At 35.6% G+C, this 16,625-nt stretch overlaps 2 protein-coding genes across 3 annotated transcripts in view; both read right to left on the bottom strand.

Moving 5' to 3' along the window:
* Positions 1-378: 378 nt before the first annotated feature.
* trim109 (tripartite motif containing 109) lies at positions 379-8,523 on the bottom strand. The gene is made up of 6 exons (XM_048151807.1): positions 7,560-8,523; positions 6,312-6,407; positions 5,962-6,195; positions 2,423-2,514; positions 2,222-2,337; positions 379-2,062 (listed from the first exon to the last, which is right to left on the bottom strand). Exons 1-6 carry the CDS (start codon positions 8,007-8,009, stop codon positions 1,557-1,559), a joined length of 1,494 nt encoding a protein of 497 aa, XP_048007764.1. The 5' UTR covers positions 8,010-8,523; the 3' UTR covers positions 379-1,556.
* Positions 8,524-12,853: 4,330 nt separating this feature from the next.
* The window catches only part of LOC125244159 (histone-lysine N-methyltransferase ASH1L-like), a 35,097-nt gene continuing 31,325 nt past the window's right edge, over positions 12,854-16,625 (bottom strand). For both annotated transcript variants that reach the window (XM_048154175.1, XM_048154176.1), the window contains exons 14-16: positions 15,890-16,004; positions 15,231-15,480; positions 12,854-13,898 (exon numbers count right to left, since the gene is read on the bottom strand). In XM_048154175.1, coding sequence (XP_048010132.1) covers positions 15,373-15,480; positions 15,890-16,004 — 223 coding nt within the window. In that variant the 3' untranslated portion in view covers positions 12,854-13,898; positions 15,231-15,372. The remainder of the gene's footprint in view (positions 13,899-15,230; positions 15,481-15,889; positions 16,005-16,625) is intronic.

Genomic DNA, 16,625 nt, shown 5'->3' with positions numbered 1-16,625 from the left:
CAGTGTTTTGTGTTGTTTATACATGTCAGCTGCAATACCACAGATCACGTGAAGATGTCACTAAAGTGCCACGAAGGCAGAACCTGATTTTATGTTCCTGGACCTGTTCCTGATCAACATCTTTGTTGATCCTGCAACAACATTCCAATCAACCAATCAGATCTGATGCACAAGTTTACAGTTTATGTCAAGTTTAGGCTTACAACCAGGGTTAGGTGCTTGTACATCAGTGTTATTCACCTATCATTTTCCTTTGATTTTAGGGATAAGTTATGGGTAGGGTTAGGATTCATTTTTGGACAGGAATGTTGTTCCAAAATATGTAAAAAAAAAAATAATAATCAGGACGTGCTGAACAGAAGCACTTCAAAGTACAGATAAGGCTGATCTGATCTGTTTAATGTGCCGCTCGTCACCAACAAAACAAAACTTATAAAAACGTATAACTTGTAAAACATATAAAATACAAAATAGTGGAAAACATGAGCATACAGTCCAATTTCTAGAGTGAGTTCCAAACCCAGTGTTCTCACTGTAAATGTTTCACAAACGAAAAATCAATTTATATCACTGCCCTCTTGTGGCACATAAAGAAACATTTTTCTTTTGCAGTATATATATTTAAATATATTGAATATAGGCTACTGTAAATACATGTGACTATACCATAAATGTAAAGTTTAATATTTCACATTTCTAATATCAAATAACACTTATGGACATTGGTATTGTTCAAGAAATAGGCTACTTTTGCTTGTTGATTTTGTGAATTTGCTCCAGAAAAACCATATACGGTATATATATATATATATATATATATATATATATATATATATATATATATATATATATATATGAACTAGTATTTTCTTTTTTATTCTTTTACTATAATTAACCATGTTGAAAGAATGAAGGTGACTTTATAATGATGGTAGCTGCATCTAAATTATAAGCCCATTTCTGCATAAAGTCATATAGATAAAAATCAAAGCAATGACAGTCATAATTGTGATATAGAAGGCTGAAATTGACATAATTGATTTTATGCAAAAAAAAAAATTTAATTATAAGTCGAAATTATGACTTAAAAAGTTATAATTATTACATTAAAATAAAAATTATGAAAATCATGATGACTTTATCTCATAATTGTCTTGTCATAATTTTTACTTTTCTCATTCAGTATCATCATTTTGACAATGTCATAGTTATGCTTTTCCAAAGCACAATTTTTTTTCTAATGTTGTGGAAATGCCAGATAAGCTTCCATGTATTTCCCTTGTTGTCTAAAATGAAGGAAAAAACTCTTTTCTTCTTTCCTTTTTTCTCTGTTATGAAAATTTAATTTGTAATCAGAATTTAGTGCTTTTCAAAAATTGTCTAAAAGAAAGAAAACCACCTACTAACAAAGTGAGCAAGCAAATACAGCAGCCATTAACTTTTTCTCAAGCACTATTTCATCATGTACATCATTATTTAAGTTCACTTCAATAACCATAAATTGACCTGTTCTTATAACCATCTTAATAAAGTGTCTAAATTGTTTCCTGGACCGATCAGTTCCAGGACACTGTCAGTGGATCAGCATTCTTCCCTGCCAGATAAGCTCCAGGAGAGAGGCTGAGCGAGTAAGGGATGGGTGAAGGGTATGTGCAGGTGTGCAGTAGAGTCATGTCATCGGCATTATAGAAGCACACCTGACACCTGTCGCAGTCCAGGTACAGCCCTATCCTGCGTGGTTTCACTGTCAGATCTATCTCTGTCACTGTCTCATACTCTTTGATGCAGTAGCCTTGGTCATGCTTAAGGTGAAGTCCGATGTCCTTGTTCAAGTTGCTTATACAGCCACCATCAAAGCCCACGCTCCAGTCTATCTTCGCTCCTATGTCCACCTCCCAGTAGTGCTGCCCTGACTGGAAGGTCTTGTGGGTCCTGGCCAGAGGCCTATAGTCTTTGTGACGCAAAAAAATCCCCTTTTTGGATGTGCGGATGACGCTGCGCCCGTCGGAGGAGACCCTCAGGTATGGGTCATGACAGTCGTGTATGACATTACGATCGGGGACTAAGACAAGCAAAAATTTGAAAGATAAATGCAGCTTAGATTACTGGTCAAAAACTACTGGTCAAAAGTTTGAAATAACTTTGAATAAAAATGTTACATAGTGTACCTTTAATATACTTTTACATGTATTTTAATAGTGTTGATAACTGATGTCCTCACCTGGTTTGATGGAGCCCAGCATCTCCTTCCACACAATGAACTGCAAATGAGTCTCATGAAGGCCAAGGAACAAAGAATTAGGTGCGAAATTTACACTTTTCACTGCTGATTTGAACCTACAATACAGGAGATAAATGTAATCGATGGGATACTTGCAGAGTTGGTCATGTTTAACTCAAGCATTACAGTATATTGTCATACTTGGTTGTTTGAGAAGCACTGTCATTATTTTCACTACAGCTTTCTTTCTCTTTCATCTCTTCAACAAATTCCAGCCCTTTCTCAGTCCACCACTACAGGAGAAGAACCAGACAAAGCAAATGGTTATTGTTATGAATACTGCAGCTATGAATAACTCAGTGTTATGGATAATAAATGCAATAATTATGTCCCCCACCCCCCACTTCACTCTCAGAAAAATATGCAAAAAGTGTACCTTTAGGGTTACAAGAGTATGTCCCTGGGAGATCTTAGCACTTGATTTACACTTAAAAAGATTCATAGTATATTAAAGGGATAGTTCACCCAAAAATGAAAATTTGATGTTTATCTGCTTACCCTCAGGGCATCCAAGATGTAGGTGACTTTGTTTCTTCAGTAGAACAGAAATGATGATTTTTAACTCCAACCGTTGCCGTCTGTCAGCCGTATAATGCGTGTCAATGGGAACTCCATCTATAAGAGTCAAAAAAAATGCACAGACAAACCCTGCGGCTCGTGACGACACACTGATGTCCTAAGACACAAAACGATCGGTTTGTGTGAGGAACCGAACAGTATTTATATCATTTTTTACCTCTAAAACACCACTATGTCCAACTGCGTTCAGCATCCGGTTAGTGAGGTCAAAAAATGCGCTCTGATGCTGGAAGTGATGTCTCGCGTTTTGCTTCAATGAGTGCTAGAGATCACTTCCATTGTCAGAGCGTGTTCAGAACTCACCAACCGAATGTGGAGGGCAGTTGGACATAGTGGTGTTTTAGAGGTAAAAAATGATATAAATACTGTTCGGTTTCTCACACAAACTGACATTTCGTGTCTTAGACATCAATGTGTGTCACGAGCCGCAGGGTTTATTTGGATTTGTCTGTGCGTGTTTTTTTTTACTCTTATAGATGGTGTTCCCATTGACATGCATTATACGACTGACAGACCGCAACAGTTGGAGTTAAAAATCATAATTTGTGTTCTACTGAAGAAACAAAGTCACCTACATCTTGGATGCCCTGGGGGTAAGCAGATAAACATCAAATTTTCATTTTTGTGTGAACTATCCCTTTAAGGGTACATATATCTCTAAAGCACTAATATGCAGCTTTCGGGGTACAAATGAAGTATAAAAGTTGTTCCTTTAAGAATACTGCCCCAATGACAAGCTGTAATGGTACAATTTTTACACATTATTTCTGACAATATTTAGGTCATTGCGTGCAATGAGAAAGATTTAATTATACATAAATATTCAAAATGTTCCATATATGGTGAATTCACCTTTCCCCAGTCATCTCAATGGCAAAAAAGTGACCCAGTCAACCTGAATTCACTCCTAGACTTTATGTTGAATGTCACCTGAACAAACAGGTCTTATCACATCTGCTTGTCGGAGAAAGTGTTAACAGCAGAATGAACTGACAGCGATATCTATGGAACCAAGCTAGTTGTTTATTGCCATTTTAATATCTGAATGTTAATGAGAAGGAAAAAAAAAAAAAAAATGTAAATATCAATCTGCATATGCAATGGACATCAGTTATGCTCATTGCTCGCTTCTTTGAAGGCATCTTAAGAAAAGAGCTCTATGTTTAACAAAGCATATACAAAAAGACCTGAACCAGCAGTGATGTACGGAAGAGGATTAAGGCCAAGCAATAATAAAAAAATAAAACCATCTCGAGATTAAAGTTGTTAAATTTCGAGAAAAAAATAGTAAAATTTCGAGAAAAAAGTCGAAATAAAATGTTGAGAATAAACTCATTAAATTATGAGAAAAAACATGTTACATTTCAAGAAAAAAGTCGAGATAAAATGTTGAGAATAAACTCGTTAATTTACGAGAAAAAAACTCTTTAAATTTCGAGAAAAAAGTCGAGATAAAATGTTGAGAATAAAGTAATTAAATTATGAGAATAAAGTCATTAAATTACGAGACAAAAGTCGTTAAATTATGAGAACAAATTTGTAATTTAACAAATTTGTTCTCGTAATTTAACGACTTTTTCTCATAATTTAATGACTTTATTCTTAACATTTTATCTCGACTTTTTTCTCGAAATTTAACGACATTTTTATCATAATTTAACGAATTTGTTCTCGTAATTTAACGACCTTTTTCTCATAATTTAATGACTTTATTCTCAACATTTTATCTCGACTTTTTTCTCGAAATTTAACAACTTTTTTCTCATAATTTAACGAATTTGTTCTTGTAATTTAATGACTTTTTTCTTGTAATTTAATGACTTTATTCTCAACATTTTATCACGACTTTTTTTCTCGAAATTTAACGAGTTTTTTCTCGAAATTTTTTTTATTTTTTATTATTGCTTGGCCCTAATCCTCTTCCGTAGTGATGCAACCTGTTTTAGAGAATACAGAAGTTTGTTGCACATAACCCCCATTATGTTGGGAACTAAATATATAATAATTTTTGGTTAAAATTTATTTAATTTTAAGGTGCCCTTGTTACAGTGTAATTATAAAAAGTATTGAGTAATATTAATTAACAACTTTTTTTTTTTTACATTTTGGTTATGTTTATGCTTTTATTTTAATATTTGTCACAGTCATGTTTCCTGGTTCTTGTTCCCTCATGCGATCTTATCATTTGGTTTCTCAGTACACACGTCTTCTTTTCATTGGTTCTTTAGTTCATGTGTCATGTTTCATTGGTTTATCTTGTCATGTTACTCAGTTCTGTTTTGTCATTGGTTCATTGTCTTGATCAAGCTCAGGTGTATCTTGTTAGTCATTAGTCTTTGTGTATATATAGCCCTCATGTTTCCACTATGCCTTATCTAGCTTATTTCCTGTAACCTGTTGGTGAGTTCCTTGTTTCCTAGTCAAATCTAGCCAAGTCACATCAAGTGTTTGCTTGTTTTGTATTTGTTTGTTTGGATTAAATAAAACTACACATGGGTTCGTTAAACTGGCCTCCCAGTGGATACATTATAGAAAGCTAGACCACACTAGTTATACAAACTCGCTATACCCCATGCCACAGCCAAGGAGGTCATCCACCTCCAACCACCCTTAGAGGGGGGGATATGTTACGTCTGTTTTAGGTTTTGGTTATGTTTATGCATTTGTGTCTTTTATTTTGAAATTTGTCAGTCATGTTTCCTGGTTTCATGTCTGATTCAAGTCATGTCACATCTTTGTTTTTGTATTTGTTTCTTTGGTTAAATAGAACTGCACATGGGTTTGTTAAACTCGCCTCCCAGTGGATTTGTTACAAACATGTACTTACTATATAATGATGGTTTGCTAGGTTTTGTTAAGGGTTAGTTGCTTATAATTGTGCATACTTATTTTTATAGTAACTACATGAACGATGTGTAAAGGAAACTGTAAATAAAGTGTTAATTAATTTCTATATTATAATATTTATAAAATTACAAATATATATATATATATATATATATAAGTAAACTGTGTAACATCTAATTGTAGCCTACTGCAATAATGTCTATAGAATGGACATAGTTGAACAAATTGTGCTGAATGCAAATGTTAGTTTGAACCTGCAGAAACCCATCTGGCTCATCAGACTCAAAGACTGAGTGTAGAATCCCTTCCTTCTCTCTTCCATCGTTCAGCTTCTCTTCTATTTCTGCTCTGTTTCTTTTCATCTTTTCTATCATTTCCTTCTCTTCTTTCTCCAACATTTTCTTCACTTGCTCCTCCTTTTTCCTCAGGAACTGATGCATCTCCTCAAACTGAGCAGAGATCTGGGAAGAAAGCTGTCGAGACCTTTCCTGAGAAAAAAAAAGAAAAAGATAATGGATAGTAATGAACCCTGCTGTAGTTCTTTATGAAATCTTCAAATTGATTGCATGATCTGTTTCACTCTCGTGTAAAGTGTATTTTTCACCTCAGTTTTAGAGATCTCATTCGTCTGTTTCTTGATAAGAGCCTGCAGTTCTCCATTCTCCTTTGACAGGAAACTCAGAGGCTCTAACAATAAATTCTACAACACAAAAGATATTTCATACTTCTGGCATTACCTTAAAACAGCGGATCTCAATATACAGCAACTTTCAGCAGAAGAGCAGGATAGAACACTTCTGACTTTAATTGTTGCATGTACAATTACGCATTTTTGATATGTTTATCCACCTTTTTCCTAACGAGCCTATGCATTTAAGATAATGGGAGGCACGTCTGGTTTGGGTAAGTTCCACTCAAAAAGATTGATTTCAATTCATAATTCTGCTACAAATAATCCTCATCCATCATTTTGACTAAATAAGCTGTAAAATTTCCATATTATTACAATGATATTTAACCTGTCTGTAATATTGCTGCAGAAAGAATCAAACTTTTGGGGTTATTCATGGTCTGTTGAAAGTACTTGCTTTTACACTTTAAAAAAATTATTATAAAACAGAAAAAAGGCTTCTTCCCTTTTGCCAAATAGTGTTGAAAAATTAAACACCAAATATTATTCAACTTCACACAAAATATTATTGAAGCTTTATCCCTCTTTTTTATAATTAAAGAAAAAATGAAATATAATTAAAACAGAAAACTGGCAGGCATGTATCTTATGTGAAAATCCATTGCATTATTTTATGTTCCATACTTGAAATCTCTGAAACAAGAGTAAAGTAAAATGTCTTAAGTAGGTGTGAAGAATGTTATCAAGTTTCGTTTTTTTATGACCCGTTCTTCTAATTAAGGCTGGAATACAATAATGACTGAACAGATTTTAAAACACTAGGCATCATCCAACTTTGTAAACGGTTACAGAGAAAAACTGGGCATCATACACTAAACGAGTGAGGATCACACACACTTTTAAATCACTCCAAACACAACAAACCCACACAGAAACGTGTGCCTCGTTGCTAGGAGATGCATAACAAATTAAAAGTTTTCTAAAAATGGATAAAATATCAAACATGTTTTGGTCAACTCAAATCTGTACACTGCCACTGATTTATGGCAACTAGTAGTGACTCATCCAGATTGCAAATCCGGGCCAAAACCTGTGCAAAAGTTGTAGTGTAACCAAATAATTTCAGATTTCTGACCTGGATATGACCTGCAATTTGAGCATCAATCACAAACATAATGAACGTATTTAAAGTTTACGACTTTTCAATCCTCACTCACTGACCTTTCTGGGCTCCGCTGCCTCCTCCACAGGTTTGAACTTGTGTCCCTGATGTTTCTCACCGTCCCTACAGATCAGACACACCAGTTTCTGGTCCGTCTCACAGAACAGCTTGAGTTTCTCTTGATGATCTGAACACACCAGCTTCTCCGGTTCTTCAAACACTCTCACTGCGGTTCCACCGTCTGCTCCCGAAGCCGCTAAGTTCAGTGCCTGTTGCTCGCTCAAGTGCTCCCTCACGGCATTCACCATATTCCGCAGGACACGGTTGGACCGGAGGTCCCACATGGTGTAGGGTCGCCTGCATTCCGGACACAGTCTCAAGCGGCTGCTTTGGGAATGATTGCTGATACACTGTCGGCAGAACGTGTGGTCGCAAAGCAGGCTCACTGGATCTGTGAAGTCCCCCAAACACACCGAGCACTGGATCTGTTTCGACAGCCGAGAATCCATTACAACAAGACAAGACCCTGCTTGTGTCCCCTAAATGTCCCAAACACTCACTGGCACAGGGGGTTTAGTTGTGAGGTGTTGTCCCAACAGCTGCAGAGACAAATGACAACACACATGTCCAACACATGTGCAGGGGCAGGAGTGTGTTTGGGAGCTCTTCCTCTGCCCATACTTGACTTGTCCTAGTGTTCTAAATAAAGGGAGCCATCTGACTCCCCGCACCGTTGAACGTCCCCCAATAAATCGTGTCACTGCCCTCAAACACATTTAAACTACAGTCTGACTGATTCCTACCGAAAGTAGCCTACTTGTTCATTTAGAACAAAACAAATGGCAAGCTCACATTACCAAAGTCAGATTTGACCTTCCCTCTGTTATGGATGGAATCAACAGGTGGTTGGATGATCACATGCGCATATAATACTAGCAGGGACAACCATACTGTTGTCATCTCTATAATTAGTGTCTTGGATACTGTAATAGAGTAAACTGTAGGGTATGTATTATTTTTGCATTTGCTGATATGGCTCTCATGGCATTTATATTCTTGTACATTAACTAAGCTAATGTGTCAAATTTCTTGGGGTCAGTAAGAATCTCGCTCACCAAGGCTGCATTTATTTGATCTAAAATACAGTAAAACAGTAATATTGTGAAATATTATTAAAATTTAAACTAACCGTTTTCTATTTGAATATATTTTAAAATGTAATTTATTTCTGTGATGCAAAGCTGAATTTTCAGCATCATTACTCCAGTCTTCAGTGTCACATGATCCTTCAGAAATCATTCTAATTTGCTGATTTGGTGCTCAAATCAAACATTTTTGTTTTTCAATGTGGAAAAACAAAATTTTTTGTGGAAATCATGATACGTTTTTTTTTTTCAGGATTCTTTGATGAATAGAAAGTTCAAATGAACAGCATTTATTTGAAGTAATCTTTTTGTAACATTATTAATGTCTTTACTGTCACTTTTGATTAATTGCATTGAATTAATTGAATCAGTCTATGAACAAACAAACAAATAAATAACAGTGAATCAGAGGTTATAGATTATCCAGAGCTCAGGACAAAAAAAAATCATTATAATAAAACAATAAAATAAAATGACTTTAAAACAGAATTGTTGGTTTAACTTAAAAAAGTAAGTTACGTGGTTGCCTTCAAATTTTGAGTTCATTGAAATTACAATTTGAAGTAATACAATGAAGCCGATTGGTTTAATCAACAGAAACTCAAAATATTTTGTTATCTGAACCACATTAATTAAGTTGATTTGACAAAAGAAAAAAAATGTTGTGATAACAAATCATGAAAATAATTTTTTTTACAGTGTGAGCAGAAATTACATGATGTGAAGATATCTTGTGCTATGTTCACTTCTGTGAGTGTAACGTTTCTACCTCTCTTGACCACCAAACAAATTGATCTCAACAGCCGGTGGTCCGAACGCCTACATCATCTAAAGACCATGAATGACCAGTTGTAAAAACAGTTACCATCAGACATTTGCAAGGGATAATCTGGGTTTTGTTTCTGTTTGGTTGGGTTTTGCTCGTGTTTAGTTCTGTTTCCTGTGTTTGAGTTTGTTTCCTTAGTTACTAATTGTTTGATGATCATTTACACCTGGTATTCATTTCGTTGATTAGTTTGTTTGTTCTGTTTAAGCTCTGTATTTCTTTCAGTTGATTGTCAGTTCTCATCACGTTATGTTTGTTTGTTCCTTTCCTGTTTTTGTCCTGAGTTCAACTGGTCATTCACTCCTCATTATTTCAACCAACGGGGACAATATCATGAATATATTTGTGCTATATAGTCTTCTTTCACTGTTGTATCACATGGTTAGCTCATAATGATAGTGGATATAGCTGAGATTCACTGGGGGGAATCTAGTTGGGAAGCTTATTTTTAATACAAGGCCTAACAATTGCAATTAATCTATATTTAATTGCTAAAGTCTGAGCTACAACATGTATCTTACTCCATACAAAACTGCGTCACTGTTTTTCCTCACAGATTCCCTGTATTGATGTTCTAAGTCCACTAGATGGCACAATTGTGCAAGTATATTTAATCTCCACTACTATGGGAAATGTAAACTTCCTTAAAACACGCTTTTCACTCGCACTTGTTAAATTTGTCTACTAACAAGTCCAAACGCGAATGTGTGTCTGTGAGTGTGCATATACATTCATAGATATATATATAGGCTAATGTAAATGAATACGAAATGAATGTTTTTACACGTTGTGATATTTACCTTTTTTTCTTTGCTGTTTTTGGTCACACATCATCTGATATTTCATTTTAAGTATGCTCTTCAGAGACCCTGCTGGCTCCTTTGTAGACAAGTTCACTAACTTAAAAAAAAAAACAATGTTAGCCATTTTACATGTACGCCTATAGGAAAACAAAGAATTGTTGATACAAGTCTCTTTATCAAAACGCCATTCAATAAGGTTATTTTAATATTTGATTTTTAATCTAGTTGTTGAATAAACTCACTGTTGCTGCAGTTTCAAATCTGCATCTACTATACAGTGCATCCATACATTATTCACAGCGCTTCACTTTTTCCACATTTTGTTATGATACGGCCTTATTCCAAAATGGATTTAATTCATTATTTTCCTCAAAATTCTACAAACAATACCCCATAATGACAACATGAAAGAATTTTTATTTTATTGAAAGTAAAAAACGAAAAAATCACATATACATAGTATTCACAGCCTTTAACACTCAAAATTGAGCTCAGGCGCATCCTGTTTCCACTGATCATCCTTGAGATGTTTCTACAACTTGGAGTCCACCTGTGGTAAATTCAGTTGATTGGACATGATTTGGAAAGGCACAAACCTGTCTATATAAGTTCCCACAGTAACAGTTCACGTCAGAGCACAAACCAAGCCATGAACTCCAAGGAATTGTCTGTAGACCTCTGAGACAGGATTGTATCGAGGCACAGATCTGGGGAAGGGTACAGAAAAATTTCTGCAGCAGTGAAGGTCCCAATGAGCACAGTGGCCTCCATCATCTGTAAATGGAAGAAGTTTGGAACAACCCACCAGGAGTCTTCCTAGAGCGGGCCGCCTGGCCAAACTGAGCGATCTGGAGAGAAGAGCCTTAGTCAGGGAGGTGACCAAGAACCTGATGATCACTTTGACAGAGCTCCAGCATTTCTCTGTGGAGAGAGGAGAACCTTCCAGAAGAAAAACCATCTTTGCAACACTTCACCAATCAGGCCTGTATAGTAGAGTGGCCAGACGGAAGCCACTCCTCAGTAAAAGGCACATAACAGCCCGCCTGGAGTTTGCCAAAAGGCACCTGAAGGATTCTCAGACCATGAGAAACAAAATTCTCTGGTCTGATGAAACAAAGATTGAGCTCTTTGGCCTGAATAGCAAGCGTCATGTCTGGAGGAAACCAGGCACTGCTCATCTCCTGGCCAATACCATCCCTACAGTGAAGCATGGTGGTGGCAGCATCATGCTGTGGGGATGTTTTTCAGCGGCAGGAACTGGGAGACTAGTCAGGATCAACGGAAAGATGAATGCAGAACTGTATTGATACATCCTTGATGAAAACCTGCTCCAGAGCGCTCTGGACCTCAGACTGGGGCGAAGGTTCATCTTCCAACAGGACAACGACCCTAAGCACACAGCCAAGTAACAAAGGAGTGGCTATGGGACAACTCTGTGAATGTCCTTGAGCGGTCCAGCCAGAGCCCATACTTGAACCCGGTTGAACCTCTCTGGAGAGATCTGAAAATGGCTGTGCACCGACGCTCCCCATCCAACCTGATAGAGCTTGAGAGGTCCTGCAAAAAAGAATGGGAGAAACTGTCCAAAAATAGGTGTGCCAAGATTGTAGCATCATATTCAAAAAGACTTGAGGCTGTAATTGGTGCCAAAGGTGCTTCAACAAAGTATTGAGCAAAGGCTGTGAATACTTGCATGCATTTTTTTTTTTTTTTAAATTTGCAAAGATTTCAAACAAACTTTTCACGTTGTCATTATGGGGTATTGTTTGTAGAATTGAGGAAAATAATGAATTTCAATCCATTTTGGAATAGGGATGTAACATAACAAAATGTGGAAAAAGTGAAGTGCTGTGAATACTTTCCGGATGCACTGTATTAGTATCTGTGTTAATATTATTACCGCTAGAGTGACATTTTCCCTTCCAAACCACAACCCTGACCCCATATGACACCACTATTAAATGAAATAACAGAAAGTTATAGGCATGCACAGTCTATAAATGTCATAATTCCAGCATTCCAGACACAATTAGTCATAATATTCTGCTTCTCTTCAATCTTGCTTGTGATGATGACCCTTTATACGTTCCTCGGTAGAAATGAATGTGTATGACAATCGGTCACACCAGAACCTGTTCTTATCCCGTTATATAACTAAAGGGATGAAATCAAGTCCACTATGTAAAAAGAGACCAGGAATGAAACTTTATCTACAATTTTCCGTCTACTCAGGAGTTCAGTTGAAGACTTTTACATTGTGACCTACTTTTGCCTGGAAACAGATTGAGTATAACGTGTTAATGCCATCAAGAGATATTTAACGTATCATATGATACAATTAGCTAAGGTAGGTCCACTGACACACATTTAATTGAATAGACAAAGCTAAAGTGATAAAAGAAAATTTGGCTTATGAAGCACTAATAAGTTTATGGACAAATTAAAAGATAAAAATAGATCTGCAGCTCTGCCTATGGGTTTATTAGTCTCTTTGTCTTACCACGAGTAATTGGTTACAACTTTCTTCAAGCACTATCATCTATAAACAATAAAACCTATTAAATCGGAAAGCACAATGGTCCAAATATTGACTCACTTTTATTAGTTAACTAATGTAGCTGGTTTAATTCATTTGTTCTGCTTTAAGCTGCTTAATGAGCTTCTAACAACTAATTTCTTAGTTCAGCATAAACATATACTTTGTTGCATACACAGCTATTATACATTAAGCAATATAAAGTATGTCATGCATAAAGATGATAAAAATCTGATGTTTTACAGGCACTGAATGTCCTGTTACACATGCATCGAGACACCATCAAAAAACTATCTATAAAAATATTATTAAAGAATCAATGGAAAACAGATTATTTAACCACAACAATTTAAGACTGTAAATAGAGTTTCTTAAACCATACTAAACATAATTTTCTAAATATACATTATTTACAATATACAATAGTAGAAAACATATCTGCAAGTCTCAAAGCTATAAAGATTACTGCTTCAAATCAATATATTACAAAACGTCACACGCACAAGACAGCTCTGCACGAAGTAGTAGTAAATTCCCTTTAAAATCAAAATTGTTCTAAAATGACTATAAACAAACACATTTGCTTACATTAAGGCTGTGTTATTAAACCTTTCATGCATTATTGCTTACTTTATAGTTATAACCCTCAACACAAAACACTAAAAAGGCTGTAGACCACAATTCTGCTCACATCCTTTAAAACTGTTCAGTCAGCGAAGCCTATTAAGAGTAGTGAAGTCCATTTTCTTGTTGGTATGTCGATGCGGTGTGTTGAATGATTTAAAACAGTCTGTGTGTGACCCAAAAGAGCATCACGTCTTGTCTGCATGGTTTCCTGCATCCCATTCAACATGTTTATGTTCAGTCTACTGGATAACATCTCAAAATGAAAGTATTACATGTTGTTCGGGTATATGAAAGGATCTGGGGTCTCAGATGTTGATTTGTTTTATCACGTCTCCTGTTCCTTCGGTTGACTTTCTTTTCCCTGAGAGAAAGAAAGGCTGGGATGCTTTCAACTAATCATGTTGTCAAGCATCAGCCATGTCCATGCTCACAAATGGCATTTCCAGGAGTGCTGTCTTAACCTGCAGAGGACAAAGAACGGGAGAAATAGTAAGAATGAGAGCATCTTACGAGCAAATATAAATCAAGTGAAATGGGAATTATTAAAGGACCCTTGAAGTGCGGAGGAATAAAAGGCTTTGATCCATGCGGTAACCTTAAAGCTGTTATAGTCTGTGCATCACCTAGAGCCAACAGTCCATACAGTAACACTTGGCTTGTGTTACTGTACATTTCCAATAGCAAATGGTTTGGTTAGCCTTGAATCAATGAGGGAAAGATTTCAATGATGCTAACAAAATTAGTGAGGTTTATGATTAAAACATGAAGCAAAGAAATTGCCATTAGGAGAAGAAAAATAAACCTTCTTTGAAAACAAGCTTTTCAGTTTTTCTTCTTAAGTAAATGTGTCTTGTTTTAATTGCTCTTTTTTATTATTGAAATATTTTTACTGAAATATAAGATAAAAAATACTGATAGAAAATAATTTATTGCAGTAATGGAATGTGTTGATAGTAAAATTCTGGTTGATACGATAAGCCAATATATATTTTTTTATGTTATGGCCGATAACTGAAAAAACGTATAATTGTATAAAATGTATAATATTTAAATCATAATAAATAACATTTTTTATTAATTTTAAGAACTAATAAATGGCCAATGATTAATGACTGATAAATAGCTAACAAAATTCTAGACTATTTAAATCAAATTAAATAAAAATGTTTTAATTTTATAATTATCAACTGATTAAAATGTATTAAAAAATAGCAAATCAATTGCTAACACTACAAGTATGCTATTTAAAGCTAAATAAATTCAAATAAATAATGTTTTTATTACTATATAATAAAAAATGGCTATAAACTAGGTGATAAATGACTAACATTACAACTATATACTATTCAAATCCTAAATAATTAAAGAATGAAATATTAGGAAATAAGTTGTATTAATGAATTTAGGTATCACAACATTATAATGTTTGAGATTGGAGAGTTTTGAGATTTATTAAAAATTGCATTTAATAGTGTTATTAAATAAGTGTTTTTAAAGATTAAGTTTAATTGAGTAATAAATTACAACAAATCTTATCTAAATGTTAAAATATGGGCATACAGAACTAAATATTATCCAATATACTGTATATCTAACATTGACTGTTAACTATCAGATGATTACCAATATGGTACCAATATATTGATATATAATCTCCAGTAGTGATGTTTATAACTTAACTGATTGTAACTGAAATTAATTCCTTTTTTTCATAACACAGTTATGTGAATTGGGCCTTGTGTGGATGTTTGTACAGTATGTGTGTGTTTGTGTATAAATGGCAAACCTTTTACCTGTGCAGTGCATCTGTGAGTGCAATATACAGCAGGTCTTTGGTATCGGAGAGCATTATCTGCCTTCTGGAAGGCGCATCATGCTTCTGGGTTTGGTCACAGCAACGCCCTGATAGAGGCTGCTGGTGTGGTTTTTTGTCACTCACAGGAAACTGCCGATCTGAGTTAAGGCCTCCTGATGAGCACTATGGTACACTTCCCTCAGCTGCCTCACGTTACGACCCACTGAGGACTCGCATCCGTAGTATTTCTGATAGGAATCAAAATATAATGAGAGGATGATATATTAACAGTGCATTTCTGAACATTATGCTGAGAAAGATTTTGGCTTGGCTCCAATCTGCAGATATTAGGCTCCAATCTGCATGTGCTTGCCAAATCATCAGTATTCCTTCTTTTTGGGGAGGATGGTAAGAGGGCTGGTAACTGAAAGATTTGATTCTCCTCAAAAAGTGAGGTATAGTAAATTCATAGTGCTGTTCTATGGTAACACTGCAGGGAAAATACTCTGGATGTGTGGCAATAGAAAATCTATCCTATTCTGAATTTTGTTTGATGGTCAGTATGAGGTATGACCTAGACAGCTGAGAAGTCAAACCCATGACAGGTGCAGACCAACATCAAACAGTGTGAGTCCTTCAATACTGTGTGAAACTGACCTCAGCGCAGTGGAACACCTTCAGCATGTCCGAATGAAAGGTGTCCAGACTCTCATAGTGGCCTGAGAGGAGCTGCCTCTGCAACATACTAAGATCAACGGGAGCCGAGCCTGATCTGGAAGAGAAAACACACAAATTAAATGATTTTCCCCCCCCCCAACAAATATAAAGATCCCATGAAATCAAAATTGGAGTTTTGTGATTTTAGTTCTTATCTTGTAGCTTTGAGTCCATCTATATTCTAGTGTACCAACTCAAATGTTGGTGACTTATCTTGTACTATACAAATCGCTGTCCAATAAAATGCTCTGTAGAGTGAGTACATCCCCTACCTCCAAATTTTACACACTGTACCATTCAAAAGTTTGGAGTCTGTAAGATTTTATTTTATTCAGCAAGGAAGCATTACAATTCATCAAAAGTAGTGACAGTAAAGACATTTAATGTTACAAAAGATTTCTATTTCAAATAAATGCTGTTTAATAAAACCAGACAACCTCCTCCCATGTTATATTTTGACTTCAAAATCCTTCGGATGAGACGTTAAACCGAGATCCTGACTCTCAGTGGTCATTAAAAATCCCAGGATGTCCTTTGAGAAAAGTAGGGGGATAAAACCCCGGCATCCTGGCCAAATTTTTTCATTGGCCTTTGTTCACCATGGCCTCCTAATCATCCCCCATATACTGATTGGCTTCATCACTCTGTCTCCTCTCCACCAATCAGCATGTCTGTG

The sequence above is a fragment of the Megalobrama amblycephala genome, linkage group LG13 (genome assembly GCF_018812025.1).
Source record: "Megalobrama amblycephala isolate DHTTF-2021 linkage group LG13, ASM1881202v1, whole genome shotgun sequence".
Taxonomy (NCBI): Eukaryota; Metazoa; Chordata; class Actinopteri; order Cypriniformes; family Xenocyprididae; genus Megalobrama; species Megalobrama amblycephala.
Note: the sequence above shows the minus strand (reverse complement) of the source record. Positions and strands in the feature narration are given on the sequence as shown.

What these genes read in the sequence shown, in the direction of transcription:
- trim109 (XM_048151807.1), bottom strand. Translation starts at nt 8,009, where the DNA reads ATGGATTCTCGGCTGTCGAAACAGATCCAGTGCTCGGTGTGTTTGGGG. An exon ending in ATGAGATCTCTAAAACTGAG is followed by an intron (nt 6,196 to 6,311) that starts GTGAAAAATACA and finishes TTTTTTTCTCAG; the next exon opens with GAAAGGTCTCGACAGCTTTC. An exon ending in AGTGCTTCTCAAACAACCAA is followed by an intron (nt 2,338 to 2,422) that starts GTATGACAATAT and finishes CCTGTATTGTAG; the next exon opens with GTTCAAATCAGCAGTGAAAA.